The sequence below is a fragment of the Atta colombica genome, unplaced genomic scaffold (genome assembly GCF_001594045.1).
Source record: "Atta colombica isolate Treedump-2 unplaced genomic scaffold, Acol1.0 scaffold89, whole genome shotgun sequence".
NCBI lineage: Eukaryota > Metazoa > Arthropoda > Insecta > Hymenoptera > Formicidae > Atta > Atta colombica.
In genome coordinates this window covers 1,149,417-1,165,886 of record NW_017259582.1, presented here as the reverse complement: position 1 = coordinate 1,165,886, position 16,470 = coordinate 1,149,417, and the positions used below count along the sequence as shown (strand labels likewise).

Genomic DNA, 16,470 nt, shown 5'->3' with positions numbered 1-16,470 from the left:
TATATATATATATATATATTTGCAGTACGATGAGATATTACATATACACATAAATACGCCTACGCGCGCGCGCCTTCTCATTGTCACGTTCTTTTTAACACGTTCTCTTCTCGGTCTCGTCTTTTGTTTCGCATAAATTTGTTATTACTCTACAACTCCCATTCGTAAGTAATATATAATATGCAAACTTTTTGAGTATATTACATTTTATCAATTTGGAATTTATAGTCCACGAGTCTCATAAATTTGTTTTTACAGTCAACAGACTCTAAATTAAATCAACGATCTTATCATGTTGACATGAAAGCTTTCTAAATAGATTTATATTTTTTTTTTCTAGCTTAAACACTTGTACAAATATACTTACTTATTGGTAAGATTTATATAATAAATCAACTATTAAGCAAATATGTATATGTGTACATCGCTAATTTACTATAATATCAACATAATTAAAAAAATTAATTTTTATTTTTATATTTGCTTACAAAAAAAAATTACGGAAAAAAGAAAGAATATATTTTTATTCTTCTATAACCTTATCATACAAGGTCGGATCATTAATAACCAACCGATTTTTGTTCGTGTAAGTTTGTTCGAGTCTTTCAATAATTATAAATTATACTACATTTTATTATTTTCCAAAATGAAGTTTCAATATTTATTCTATAGAAGGTTGAAAGTATATTGATGAATTTTTAGAGATTTTTTAAATCATTTAGAATAAGTGAGAAAAAAACGGATGGATTCTAGTAATGTTTGATTAAGGCACCAAATTGTACTTTGTATTATAAGGGTTTATTATATTGCTACATTAAAATTAATTGTCATACTAAAATTGATCATTCAAGTAAACTGAACAATTCAAAATTAATATTACAAAACAATTTTGTTAATTCAAAACATTAAAACTTATTTTCTGAAAACTTTGTTTTTTGAATTATGTCGTTATTGTTGCAAAGTGATATACATATATATTTTCTAAATAGCTGATTTATTATATATACACGTGTGCATACATACACAGAGGATGTTTAAAAAATAAAAAGGCGCTCAGGAGATAATTGGAACCCAATTGGGGTTTTCAATTTTCCATTGGAAAAAGAAAAAAAAAGAAAAAAGTTGATATGAACATAAACTCGGAAATACGTTTATTTTTTAGTTATCTTTGTGTTAAAATTTGAAATTGCTTTACTTTCGAATTTTTTTGTTAAAAATTGAAAGGAAAGATTTTTATGGGGATTTTATAACATAATTAAAGAGTCAAAAGTTGCCTTAGCAATATCCAGGATTGCAGCCCTCTCCATTAATATTTCTACATGGAACTCTATCTCTCACGTGGAAGCAGCTTGCTTAATATCTCTTGGAAGAGATCTCAGGATCTTTCAGATTAACGCATCTATGTCTATATCAATTTTTATTCTTTATATCAACTTTTTTATTCTTATTCCTGAATCACCTTCCGAAATCCCGAGCGATTGGCCTTCATTTTAAACTTTCTGTGCGTGCACATATATAAAAAGTCATATTTGTTAAAAATAGATTTTGTAAAGTGTCTGCTACAAAGGTGAAAGGATGGAGATAAAATAAATAAATTTCTGTTTGCTATAAGAAAAGACTTATTTCGATCCTTTTAAAATACACTGAATATTTTTTCATGGCTTTAGACAAATAAAACTAGAATATTTACGATTCAAAAATTATAAGTCTACATATATATAAGTTACACTTTTTAAATAAAAATCAACCCATTTTACCTATTCTATTCGATAAAAAGCAAGGTTGGTAGTAACTAATTAATAAGTTAAAAGTTAAATGAAAAATTTAAATAATTTAATTAGTTAATTTCAAATGAATTAATTTTTAATTTAATTTAGTTATTTTTTAATTTTAATTTATTAATGTTTTACTTTTTTTAACTTAAATTTCTTTATTTGTAAATGCCAATATTTTTTTTTATAAAATCTTAAATATTAAAAAATTAGTTTGGAAAAACTCAGTAATTGTGTGATAGACGCATCATTCCTAGTGCCCAAGGATAAACGTGAGTTGGATCTACATTTAGAAAATGCTATCAATGCTATTATGTCATGTTATTCTTTTCTTTACACCTAATGAACGATAGAATAAAAACTGTTTATTTTTATGTATAATTTTCAAAAACTGTGCAACAAGATTGCTTATATTTTTAAAAATTACATTTATTTTTCTTTTGTTACATAAATATTAAAATGTGAAATTATCTATTTTAAGGTATTAAAAATCAATTTTTATTATGTAAGAAATATCTTTGTTATTTCATATAATTCATAATAAAATATTAAATATATCCGATGATATCGTAATTGTTTTGTTATTTAAAATAATCTGATTTTAAAAAAGTTAAGATAGATTTTATTTAATAAAAATGTTTTTCAAAATTAATTTTACTTGACTTCAGTTAAATTAAATCTTAACATAACTTTAATTGAGTTTTTTGTTTATTCAACTTATAACTCAACTAAATTAATTTTATAAATCATTAACTTTAACTTAGTTAAAAAAACATGAATCTACCCCCTTATAAAAAGATTATTGATTCGATATCTGGTATGTGTAATAGTTTTTGTATATTTGTTTTGTTGTTGCCTTTCCTGATGAAAAAAATTCTCATAATAAAAATCTCAGTGTTAAGAATTTGTAATATTTTAAGTTTATGAAGATTCCTTAAGGCTCTTGAGTAGTCACAGCCATATTGAATCGTGACATCAGAAACGAAACCAGCACGTTAATTTTTATTGTGTCAGTTGTAAATTAAAACATTTTAAAACAATTGTAAAAATGGACGAAAGTTATGTTTATCCTCCTTGACAGTCATTAAATAACCGTGAATAAAAAAGACATGTGAAGTGATTTTATTCAATGCACATGCGTAGCTTATTTTTACTTGCATGAGCTTTTCACTTTTTACGATTATTTGACTGAGTATCAAATAAAGCGGGATAAGCATAGTTTTGGTCTATTTTTATAAATGTTTTAAAACGATTTCATTTTGTTTTATCCAAATTCTTCTTTACAAATGGCACGTAACAAAAATTAACTAATTGTCATTTCTCGCTTCTGACATCATGATTCAATATGGCTGTAGTTACTTAAGAGCTTTAAGCTAGATTTATAGTTTTTTTTCTCTCCAAAAGTATGACAATATTCAAGTTAATTTCAAAATTTACATAAGTTGAGTCTAGAAAGATGTAAACTTTCTCAGTACTTCTGAAAAGTGAGATATGTGAAGTTAACATCCCAGCTATAGTATTCAGGAGTTCTGATTAATTCCCGGTTCCTTTTGACGAGATAAAGAGTTCTATATATTGGGAGTACAAATTAGTTCGGTCTCTAAAGATTGCTCCAGCTGTTGTGAATGGTTCATAGTGACAGCTGATTTTGGTAGTTTCAGAGAGGTTAAATATCTGCTAATAATATTCAGTTTATATCGCTTTGAATTTCATATAAAAACCTTGATTTTTATTGTGTTTGAAATGTCGAATTTTGTGTTAACCAAGCAGCATTTGCGGGAAGTTTTGATTTTCTGCTTTAATTGGAATGGTGGCTGAAGCCCATCGAATGCTTGTCGAAGTTTATGGTGACACTGTTCCAACTGATAAATCATGTAGAGAATGATTTCGACGTTTCAAGGATAGAAATTTCAGCATTGAAGACAAGCCTCGCTCTGGACAGCCAAAAAAATTCGAAGACAAAGAATTAGAGGCATTACTCGAAAAAGATCGGAGTCAAACACAAGAGGAGCTTGCAGAATCATTAAGGGTCTCAACAAGCCGTTTCTGTACGATTGAGAGCCATGAGAATGATTCAAAAACAAGGAAATTGAGTGCCTTATGAACTGAAACCGAGAGATGTTGAAAGATGATTTTTCACTTGTGAACAGCTGATTCAACAGAGAAAAGGTTTTTCGATTCGGATTGTGACTGGAGATGAGAAGTGGATATTCTACGACAATCCCAAGAAGAAAAAATATTACGCTAAGCCCGGTTATCAATCGTTGCCATCGACCTCAACATCAACACCACGGCCGAACATTCATGGTTTGAAGATCATGCTCTGTATCTGGTGAGACCAAAAGGGTTTTGTTTACTATGAGCTGCTGAAACCTGGCGATTCCATTACGGGCGATCAGTATCGGCTACAATTGATTCGTTTGAGCCGTGCATTGCGAGAAAAACGGAAATACGAGCAAAGACATGATAAAGTTATTCTTCTTCATGACGCTCGGTCTCATGTCGCTAAAGTCATAAAAAAATATTTGGAAACGCACAAATGAGATTTTACCGCACCCGCCGTATTACTCCTTCTGATTACTTCTGGTTGTTCCGAAGGCAGCAAGTCACTTCTTTCGCAGAAATCGAAAATTGCTAGCTCCAAAAGCGCCTCCAAAGACGAGTCATTTTTTCGAGATAGAATTCGAAAATTGCCTGAGAGATGGGAAAAAGTAGTAGGTAGCGATGGACAATATTTTAATTGATCTGTTCATTTATTTTGTTTTGAAATAAATGCATAAAAAAACGGACCGAACTAATTTGTACTCCCAATAATTTATAAGAAGAGCTTAATAATTATTTTAAAATAATTTTTAAAAATGAGCTGCTAATTTCTCAGCGAAATTCGAGATCGAATACTTCTGAGCAGCTTAATAGCTCTATTTTGTGAATATCTAGAGTTCCTGATATATAAAAAACAATTTTGATACACAAAAAAATTTATAAAAAAAAATTTTTTTATAAAGTAGTTCTGTGTCTGTGACACGTTAATTATTATTCTAACAATTTCGAAAAGTTCTCAGCGATTAAAACCAACATAGACTCAAAAATAAAAGAGATATATATATACTTAAAACGAAATTTGAAAAATCGGTTGCAGAAGTGCGTATTTCCTTATGTAGTCCAATCGCTTTTTCACCTAATACTTTTCGACAGAATTCGTCGAGAACTACACAGAACTCTAATCAGAAATACTAGAACTCTTAAAAAAATTTTCGATGTCAGATTTAGAAAATTTTCAATGATAGAGTTCAAATGTCTTCATATCTTAAAAACTATTGGTCCAATCGCTTTTTTACCTAATACTTTTCGTTAGGTTTTGTCGAGAACTGCCCAGAACGCCAATCAGAACTCTCAAAAAATTTTCAATAAATTTTTTCAAAAAAAATTTTTTTTGTAATAAATTTTCTTGTATATGTCAAAATTATTTTTTATGTATCAGGAACTCTAGATATTCACAAAATAGAGCAGCTATTAAGTTGCTCAGAATAATTCGATCTCGAATTTTGCTGAGAAATTAGCACTCCATTTTTAAAAATTATTTAAAAATTGTTATTAAATAAATCTCGCATTAAAAAATACAGAGAACTCTTTGTCTCGTTAAAAGGAAGCAGGAACTCTAATCAGAACTATTGTATCTAAAAATTGATTTTTCAAAAATTTTTAATTTTTTTTTATTTTTCAAAAATTTTTTTTTATGCATCAGGAACTCTAGAAATGAAGCTATTGAGTCGCTCAGAACTATTTGATCTAAATTTTCGATGAGAAATTAGCACCCCATTTTTAAAAAATTATTTAAAAATAATTATTAAGCGAAACTCTTGTTATAAATTATATAGAACTCTTTGTCTTGTCAAAAGGAAACGGGAATTCTAATCAGAATTCCTGAGTGCTATAATGGGATGCTAACTTCACATACCCTGAAAAATGTTGCAATTTGTATAAAAAAATCTGAGAACATTTCTAAAAAATTAGAAAATTAGAAAATTTTGATGAAATTTACATAAAAATCTTGAAAAATTTTATTTCTCCTGAAGAATCCTGAAAAAATTGTTATCAAGTCTGAACTGTATATTAGAATTTCTCTTATCGTTTTCGCTAAATTTCAAACATATACTTTTATTTCAAAACAGAGTACACACTAATCTATTTAAAAAACATAGACCTAATGCGCTGTTGATAAAACGCAAATAATAATGTAGCAACATTTGTCAACAAAATATTAGAGATAAAACAATAAATAATTTTTGATTGATTATATAACAGTGATATACATATACCAACGTACATTGGTTGTATACATTATTGGCTGTACATGGCATGGTCTCTTGACTCCTATTATAAAACTACAAAATATGTGATCTACATCATAATATGCTAAAAAATTGATCAATTACCAATTAGTCAAATATGAAAAAAATAATCGATTGTGATTAGTCAATTCTTATGATTTTACATTACCTCTTAAAGCAAGGTTGTAAAAGCAAGGTTGTAAACCTAAATCCTAGACTAACAGCATATTAATGATAAAAATCGAGCAGACTTCGATATACTTGCTACATAATTCAATGCAGATTTATGATCGATATTGCAACAGGATTATCGAATGCAGATTTTGCTTTATATACATTTCTATTAGTTTATATCGGCTTTATTAACGAAACACGAACTTAGTGCGGATATGATTGATGATAATCAATTGCTAAATTCTTTTCAATCAAGCTAGATCATTTCTTCTAATTCGCTAGCATGATGCCAACAATTTGTTTACTTGGTAAATATGGTATATTGTATGTATTTAATATATATATATATATATATGTAGAATAGATATTTATTAAATATATGTAATATATTTTTTAGTGTATATAACAAAATTATTTTTAATATATACAGTGTTTAATATTAGGTGTAGTATTCATGTGGATAGATAGAGCGAACTAAATTAGATCGATAAGTTTTGTATCATTTTGCAATTTTTGCAACGGTTAACGAGATATTCATTTCTAAAAATCGTCGAATAAGTATGTATCCGTCCGGTCTATCGCCAAATGCAAACGCGCAGTATAAGTCTATCCAGTATGAAACTACCCAGTGCAAAGAAGTATTTTTTTTCGCTGCTCATGCATTGCCAAGGCCACTTGTAATAAATAACTTTAAGACAAAAATAGTTAGTAGAGTTTATAGAGTTCTAGTCTGATATTATTACAAAAATGTTTACCATACAAATGAACATGATTATGAATTTATTTTGACACTTGTAATATCTCTCTACTAAATTAATATGTTGTGATACATTCCGATATTAATTATGCATACGTAATATACAAATAGATTCCGTATAGAAGCAAAAATAATTAATAAAAGTATCATGCATATTTGTATGATAATCTGAAAATTGCTGAAAGGGCTCTAGTGAAGTACACCTCCATTACTTGTCATATCATCATGCCAAAACCCGCGAAATGTTCAGCTATTTGATTAGAGAATTTTAATCGTTATTAATTTAAAAACTTATTATCGTTATTAATTTAAAAATTTATTATAATCTTAACATTTATGTATAAGAATTTTGGACTTAAAATTATCTCAAGAACACTTTTTTAAAAGGTGATTCAATAGTTGCAGGACATTGCAACTCCATATCACACACACACACACACACACATACACACACACACGCGCGCGCGCATACACACAAGAATTTCTTTGTGTTAAAATATTTGTTATACTTTATAAGCAGATATATTGCTATCAAGAGGTATTTAGACTACATTTCACAGCGTGCTCTCTGAGGAAAATTTTATTTGATATAATAGTACAATATATGTTACGTGTATTATTTCGAAAATTTTCCTGGGAATACTTTCATTCTGAAATATAGTCTAAATATCTCTTGATAGCAATATATCTGCTTATAAAGTATAACAAATATACTAATAATATATATAGATATAATAATATATCTTACAAATAATGAGGCACTTTCTTAAACATTAATTTAAAAAAAGAACGTGACTTACGTAAAAATATAAACTTTTATTCTAGTGAAGAGAGGGATGCCACGTAGCAAGCGAAGAGGACCTTCCAGCACAAATCACAATCATACTCCTATTGATATGTCAGTATCTGGTGCACATGAAGAGAGTTTACCTAGGCATCCTTCAAAACGGTTAAGACATACCTCTAGGTTTGAAATCATATTTTATTATAACAGTATATAAATATAAATATTTATTAAATTATTAATTGCCTAACAATATCGTTACATTGTAAAATAAGAAAAATTAATATTAAAAGTCCTTTTTGATATAATATACTTTTTTAATTGTCACATATAATATTATTGATTCATTATTGAATTAAATAAAAAGAATTTTTAATTTTTTTTCTAATATATGAATAATATTGTTGCAGTGCCAGACGATACACAAAATCTGATGATGTATCCAATGTATCAATGTTCTCTCAAAAACGTTGTATAACCTGGTTCAGAGAATATACCTCGCCAGATGATACAGACACTCTCGGACCCGAAGGGATGGAAAAGTTTTGTGAAGATATTGGTGTAGAACCTGAAAATGTAGTAATGCTCGTTCTTGCATATAGAATGAATGCTCGCCAAATGGGCTTCTTCACACTGAGTGAATGGCTTAAAGGTTTCTCGGAGCTTCAATGCGACTCGATTAGTAAAATACAACAGAAGCTCGAGTACCTAAGGAATCAACTAAACGACCCATACACATTTAAGGGAATTTATAGATATGCTTACGATTTCGCTAGAGTATGTGCGATATTATCTATATTATCTATATTATAACATTCAGATTTATACGAATGTAATGAGCATCAAATTTGTCCATTGCTTCTGATTATTTTGCTCGAACTCTTTATAGGACAAAGATCAACGTAGCATGGACATGGATACAGCAAGAGTGATGTTACAATTGCTTTTGGGAAAACATTGGCCACTGTTTACACAATTTGCTCAGTTCCTAGATCAATCAAAGTACAAAGTGATTAATAAAGATCAATGGTGCAACATATTAGAATTTTCACGTACAATTAATCATGACTTATCTAATTATGATTTAGATGGAGCGTGTAAGTGCATAGGAGAGGACTGTTGATTTTAATAAAAACATAGTAGATTATCTTACGTTTACAGAATTCATATGTTATTATTTATGTAATATATGATTCTTTTAGGGCCAGTAATGCTTGATGAATTTGTTGAATGGTTAAAAATTCAACGAGACGAAGGATCATCATCAACAGAGGCTAGAGGCAGCTGAAACATCATAAGAATAGTCCGTTGAACTAAAAATAATTCGTTTCTTTTATCATATAATATTCTGTAATTAACGACAAATTTCTGTTTATAAATACCATAATCTCGCAATATTTCCATTACCATCTCATACTATTTTTTTATTACGATTAAATGGTAGTGATATATTGTAAGTAACTTATCTTGATTTATTACTATGATTTAGAGTATCTTCTATCTAAAAATTTTTATTTAATCTGTTTTCTTACTTATCGCCTCTTGCAATTAATCCAGGGTTTATCGCAAAAACTCTTGTGATTAGAAATAAAACTATTTTGATATAAGATTTACTTGTGCAATTTACAAAAATAATTTGATATATCAAATTATGGCTAAATGAGTTGAATTGGTAATATAGCATTTTCCAAATTGAGTAATATTTCAGATAATAATTGCCATTGACTTCCAGTGATTGTAGACTATACATTTTGTGTGTCATTGCAGAAATTTACTTTCTCTGGTGAAAATTTTTTTTAGAATTTTTTTTTTTTTTCCCCAAAATTCCTGTATAATTTTGTAACATTTTGAAGAACTCGGATTTTTTTTTATAAGAATTGCTACACTTTTCAGAAATGTTGAAAAAGAAAGCTCATATCTTTTGGAAGAAATCTTTATATAGGTGTTTCATTTTAATTGATGTTAAAATATTTCAAGAATGATGTGTGTGTGTGTGTGTGTGTGTGTGTGTGTGTGTGTGTGTGTGTGTGTGTGTGTGTGTGTGTGTGTGAGATTGAAAAATTTCAGATGAAAACTACTCCATTTTAAGAAGGTTTTGTACTTAGATCATGTTATTTTCTAGGAGCGCGAGCATATTTTCTAGGAGCGTGGCATAGGAGACAGCGCACTAGTCTTATCATGCCAGAGGTCCCGGGTTCGATCCCAATAGAAACCAAAATATTTACGCTCATGTCTCCTCTCGGAAAAAGCTAGTAACCTCCCGAAAGTTCACAGAAACATCTCTAGAAAAATCTGCCGTTCAGAACCGGCATTAAAACTATAGACCATATGCTCGTGGCAAAGTTATTTTCTAGGTGAAGGCATCAAAGCTACATGAACCTCCATTTTTTTAAATTGGAATATATAATTTTTTTATATAATATGATTCTTTTAATTATTCTGCATATAAAGACATTAAGATAGCGATATCAAAGAATCATAATTTCATTTAAAAGAGAGAAAGAATTAATTTCATTTAATCTTTATATCTTTCTGACGTCTTTACTTAGAAAAAAACGTAACAATAATATATTTCCCTCGTACCACTTTCATCTAAAACTTTTTTCAATCCCGCACATGTTTCTTTTTCGAGATATTTTAATACGTTAGTTAAAATGAAATGCAGTATATGGAAAGTCTGAAATGTTCTAACAATAATTCTCTCTTCATTCTATATTTCCGAAAAAATTTATAATTTAATTTATAATAAAAAACTCCGAAAAAAATGTTATATAATTATATGGACATATTTTATATAAATGAAACATTTTTTCTCGGATTAGGGGGTACACTTTACAGAAATCGTCAAATTCAAAAATTTTTAATGTTAAAATATTCCTAAATAATATAAGTTATGAGAAATTTTTTTCACCAGAGTTTTGATACGTTATATACATTGGATATATTAAATAAATTGGTAGAAAGTTATGTAAAACTTTCACATTCCATGTCACTGAATTAATATCGAAAGTTTGTAAGTTTTTGAGATTTACATTATGTATATACATGTGTGTGTGTGTGTGTGTGTGTGTGTGTGTGTGTGTGTGTGTGCGTGTGTGTGTGTGTGTGTGTGTGTGTGTGTGTGTGTGTGTGTAGATAGATAGTTTTCATAACAAATTCTGTTGATGTTTTTAATTTTCCATGGTATTCCTTACTTCGTCCATAAACCTAACAATATTTTTTACAAAATTTAGGTATGTATAATATTGTCAATGTAAGACATTTAAAAAATACGCGAATATCACTTGTAAGTAGACTCATTGGTGAAGCGAAACACTATGCAGATACTACTACAATGTTTAATACTCTAAAAAAAATAGTACCATAAAGTGTTAATATCATGCACTATTTAGTCAAAATTAAGTAATTCCTGTAAATGCTAAAATTATGTGGATGTATATTAGAATAACGAATTCTCTTATTAAAATACAATAATATTTATTAAGTATTTCCTGATATCTTTCAAATTTACTAATGTCACAGACTATATTTAATTAATAAGGAAAATTCAATAACAAATGATCTGTTTTATAATTATTTATTTACAAAAGCTTCCGAATTAATACATCTTTTTGTTCAATAATTTTAATTTATGTGTTAAAATCGAATTATCTTATTTATAATTTTTGCGATAGCTTCGCACCCCAAGTTTCGAGATTTGAATATCTTAAATCTTTAAAACATCACCTTTACAACATTTTTGAAACTTGTTTATATGGTATTATATAAAAGAATTATACATGTGCAAAATATGTTAATTTGATAAAACGCTATTTTCATTTAATAAATTTTACAAAAACTGACTTAATATAGTAAATAAAATTTAAATTTGTACATACATCACTGAAGTCGATCCGTAAATCAATTTGTTATAACAAAATGAACTCACAACATTAATTATGGATTAATTGTAGCAGATTTCTTTAATTATTAAAATCATAAATATATCTGCATTTTTTCTACATATTTGATTTCTCTTTATACAGAATACGATATCAGTACTACATTAACAATGTGATTTTTGCATTTATATTTATAGCTTCTGAATACAATGAATAAAGAATTTCTGTGAAAAAAATTTGTTCATTGAATATTTGTACATTTACATACTGCAAATAAGTTAATAATGCGAATTACAATTACAGGACGTTGCAATATTACTGCCATTACTGAAGCGTATAATGTATTGGATGATAATTAATGAATAAAATATGTACCTTTTTCAATATTTCATTTATCGTTCTCGGTTATCATTTTTATTAAATGTAAAGGACGCAGCAACTTTTGTATACTTGTAACGCACAATGCATAAGAGAATCATTTAATCAGAATCCTTTTCCTTTTACTTTATGGAAAAAAGAAACTTTGATTGGTTGATTTTCTTATGCATTATGCATTTATAATTTTTGCGATAGCTTCGTACCCCAAGTTTCGAGATTTGAATATCTTAAATCTTTAAAACATCACCTTTACAACATTTTTGAAACTTGTTTATATGGTATAATTATATAAAAGAATTATACATGTGCAAAATATGTTAATTTGATAAAACGCTATTTTCATTTAATAAATTTTACAAAAACTGACTTAATATAGTAAATAAAATTTAAATTTGTACATACATCACTGAAGTCGATCCGTAAATCAATTTGTTATAACAAAATGAACTCACAACATTAATTATGGATTAATTGTAGCAGATTTCTTTAATTATTAAAATCATAAATATATGCATTGTGCAAAAGTCTGTGCTATGACATTACATATGAATGTTAGTAGAATGTTAGAAGTAGAAATGAAAATATGGATAAGATATTTTATTAACAAAATTTTTATTCAAATTTTTTCTTAATAGATATTACGCATTTTATAATTCGTTATCACATCTATACAGTGACTATTATATAAAAGTTCGTAAAAAGCTGTCGAACTTAAATAATTTTATATGATTATAGATAATACATTTTATACGCGTAAACGATTGTATGATGTATTTACATAGCTTTTCAATTGAAGTTACATAATTATGAGAAAAACTCGCACTGTCCTAAAGTGAGAATAGAAATACTGCCAATAGTTAGCAGAAGACATAAATATCTACTCTTGATAGGGATCTTGAACAGCTTGGCGCACATTTTTAAAGAAGATGTATATAAGAGTATACTATCGAGATCTTCGCCTGGAGTGGTTTGATACACGAATGGCCGTATACGTATTTCGTGTCCTACAGCTCGAATCATGGAACAGGCATTCGTTAAGCGAGCAGCCTACAAACAAAATATGTAATATAGGAGATATATAAAATTTAAATAAATATAAAATAAAATAAAAAAGGAGATGTATTGTATATATAAAATTTATGTATAAAATTTATGTATAAATTTATTTTTATTTCTTAAATCTTATCAAAAGTTACGTTAAAATTAATGCTGTAAAATTAATTTGGTTATGCTAAGTTAACATAAACAAATTTCATTAAAAATTAAATTAATTTAAATTAATAATAAGGTTTAAAAAACATTTATTAAAAATAATTGCAATATGGAATGTATAAAGAACTTCGCCCATTTCAACCGTATGCAGTTATTAATTATCACGTAATTAACACGTATATAACAAGGATTTTCACAATATATAACAGATAATTTTAATAAAGTTTTCTCATTGATTATAAATTTGTAATTAAAAATGCTCCAGCACATCAGATTTTTTTAAGAAAAAGGAGTTAAAAGTAAAAAAAATGCATATTTGAAATTGTTTTAAAAAAACCGGATAGCTCGAATACTTGAATCTTGAATTAGCGATAATCGTAAAATAAAGATAAATAAATAATATGATAACATTTTTTATAGCACAATTTTTTTAAAGAATGCGCGTTTGTATTATCTTTCTATGCAGATTAATTTTGTTTTGAAAACGCTAAAATCCTATAATTATAATTGCTTATAGTTAATTTCAAATAATTAAGATTTTTTTATTACAATTTTTATTATAATTATGTATAATATGATTGTATAATATAATTAAGTAGTGTCCTCTAACTTCTGTAGAAAGGAGTCATATAATCTTTTCAAGATCATATGGTCACAATTCATCATCAGAACTATCGAAACTGAAAAATATGTTATTGTAATATTCTCTATAGAAAATATGTTTTCAACAAAACAGTGACATATTCTAGACATCAAATGAGTAGGTACAGTATTTACAGTGCGAGAATCTTATTTTTACATGTACATGGGCAAGGTATCCTGAACATAAAAATATATCTTATAGGTTGGAGATGGACAAAAAGAAATTAAATATTTTTATCTTTATAAAAGGCTATTAATCAATTAAAAGTATTCTATAGGCATAAATAGCAAAATTATGTATCTCATTAATGAGATCCTAATAAATCTACTGTTTTTAGCTGTTGGTACTTATGTAGTTATAATCTACTCTTTATTTTTTTTTATATTTTACAATTTGACATACGATTCATCTCTATGCGGATGGGAGAGATTGAGTTAATCAAATCTGTACATAAAATGAGCGAAGATCTTTAATACTTGTAAATGAAGTTTACATAATAATAAAAAGAAGTAGAGTTTAGAAGAAATGTATTTTAAAATTATTTATAACAATAATATAAAAATAATTGTAATTATATATAAACAAAATTGGTAAAAATCATGTTTTAAACGTGTTTTAAATAGTTTAAAACATGCTTAATTGATGTTTTTAATATGTTTTAAATATGTTTTTTATAGTACTGTTTAAAGCATATTTGAAGCATTAAAAACATTTAAGAAAAAACATAATATGTTTTATTCTTAAAAAAAAAACATTAATCTTTACCAATTCTGGTATAAACAATATTAAAGTTATAATAAACGATCACATGAATAAATCAAATAAAAGTAGCCAAATGAAAAATAATTAAATTAAGTTACAAGTTATTAACTAATTCCCAAATAATATGCATGTCCAAAACAGGACATAAAATATTTACTAAAAAACATCTTATATCTCGATTATAGATATACGTGTAGTTTGAATTATTATCCACATAATACAATTTTGATAATATATTATTGAAAATAGGAGAAATGTAACATAGTGTTATATACCTGTATAAATGGAGCGATTGAAATTAAAATCCATAATACAACATTCATTGCATTAACATATGTAACATGATTACTGTCTCCATTGTTGATATAATATTGAAATAACCATATGATACCTGCGACTGCCCATGACAGATTAACTATAGTATAAATGCAGACAGCTGGGCCTAATTCATCATTAAAATATTTTAACAGTTTCTTGAATTCATCGATATCCTGTAAGTCACAAACAAAGGGAAACATATTGATAAAATAAATGAATAAATAATAAATGAATAAATCAATTAAGCCGAATAATAATTGATTCTATAAGCAAACTATAAAAATAATATTAAGATTAGAAACAGGATCCTTTATTTGAATAAATTAATTAAATGTGAAAAAACGGCAATTATCAAAGTTAGATTAATATCATCATCTCTATTCTATTGATCGTCGCTGAGCGTGACTTCTCTTCATATATGCCTGTGATGTGTACGCTGATTGTACATAGTCATATGAGACCTACTGTTTAACGTCGATTCCGAACGATTTTTGTTAGAAAAGTTTTCTTGGCAAATATGGCATACTCTCGGAGGTTTGCCATTGCCTGCCGAGAATTACGAAACATTTTTCGGCCTTTGATCGAACCTAGAATCTCTGGAATAGCGGTCTCGTGCGCTGCCGCTACGCCATGTTTTCATTCTAGACTAATATATGTGTATTTTAAATAAATTTTTCTTAGAAATGACTGTGTGCCGATTATTTTCGGTTTTTCAATACAATCAATCTGAAATATTAATAATTACCCAGATATAATATTTTTCCCAGATGTAATATTTTTCGCAATAAATTCTTTACAAGTTTTAAGATAGCTGTGTTTATAGCTGTGTTTGTTTTGGCGCTCACAATACTTTAAACGTAGTTTCATCTTTGTTGTTTTTGAATATTAAACAAGGATAATTGATGCTTACAAGCGCCGTGAGCGCCAAAGCGAACGCAGCCAATGTTAGTAGGGTCAAATAAAAATCTAATTAAATAATTATTTATATTTCAGATTGAGTATTAAAAGACCGAAAATAATCGACGCGCAGTCATTCCTAAGATAAATAAATTTATTAAAAATACGTATATATATGTGTGTGTATTAATCTAACAGCATCTAACTTTTTAACTTAATTGGCGCTTCTTTATATTTAGTTGATTTATTCAAATTACAAAAGTCAATTCAAGGCAATAAACTTGCGGTAATCAAAAGTACAAATAATAAAATTATTGTTTTTTCTTTTAATGATCTCCTAATTTGATTCCTTGTGCAAAAGATTCATCAATTAGTATTTTGAAATTTACTTTCAATTATTGCTTTAAATGAATATTTAATTAATTTAATTCGTTGCCCTAAAAAGAATACTCATATTTTTAAGAATTTTACATTTATGTCAAAATTAAAAAAAATTTAAACTTTTTCAGATCTTATAATTTTTCGCCAAAAATTATAAAATAAAAAATTTTATTACACACA

The 16,470-nt window shown here is 27.3% G+C and overlaps 2 protein-coding genes across 6 annotated transcripts in view; one reads left to right on the top strand and one right to left on the bottom strand.

Annotated features, from left to right (window-relative positions):
- LOC108693213 (DCN1-like protein 5) overlaps window positions 1-9,205 on the top strand; it is a 10,451-nt gene extending 1,246 nt beyond the window's left edge. For 4 of the 5 annotated variants that reach the window (XM_018202037.1, XM_018202035.1, XM_018202036.1 and 1 more), the window contains exons 2-5: window positions 7,860-8,001; window positions 8,229-8,595; window positions 8,708-8,915; window positions 9,021-9,205. In XM_018202037.1, coding sequence (XP_018057526.1) covers window positions 7,871-8,001; window positions 8,229-8,595; window positions 8,708-8,915; window positions 9,021-9,106 — 792 coding nt within the window. In that variant the 5' untranslated portion in view covers window positions 7,860-7,870 and the 3' untranslated portion in view covers window positions 9,107-9,205. Of the gene's footprint in view, window positions 1-6,559; window positions 6,586-7,859; window positions 8,002-8,228; window positions 8,596-8,707; window positions 8,916-9,020 lie in introns of all 5 variants that reach the window. The other variant, XM_018202033.1, reaches the window with a different exon arrangement.
- Window positions 9,206-12,881: 3,676 nt separating this feature from the next.
- Window positions 12,882-16,470, bottom strand: part of LOC108693200 (nucleolar protein 10-like) — a 13,063-nt gene continuing 9,474 nt past the window's right edge. Inside the window, exons 15-16 of the mRNA XM_018202014.1 lie at window positions 14,970-15,185; window positions 12,882-13,124 (exon numbers count right to left, since the gene is read on the bottom strand). Coding sequence (XP_018057503.1) covers window positions 12,882-13,124; window positions 14,970-15,185 — 459 coding nt within the window. The remainder of the gene's footprint in view (window positions 13,125-14,969; window positions 15,186-16,470) is intronic.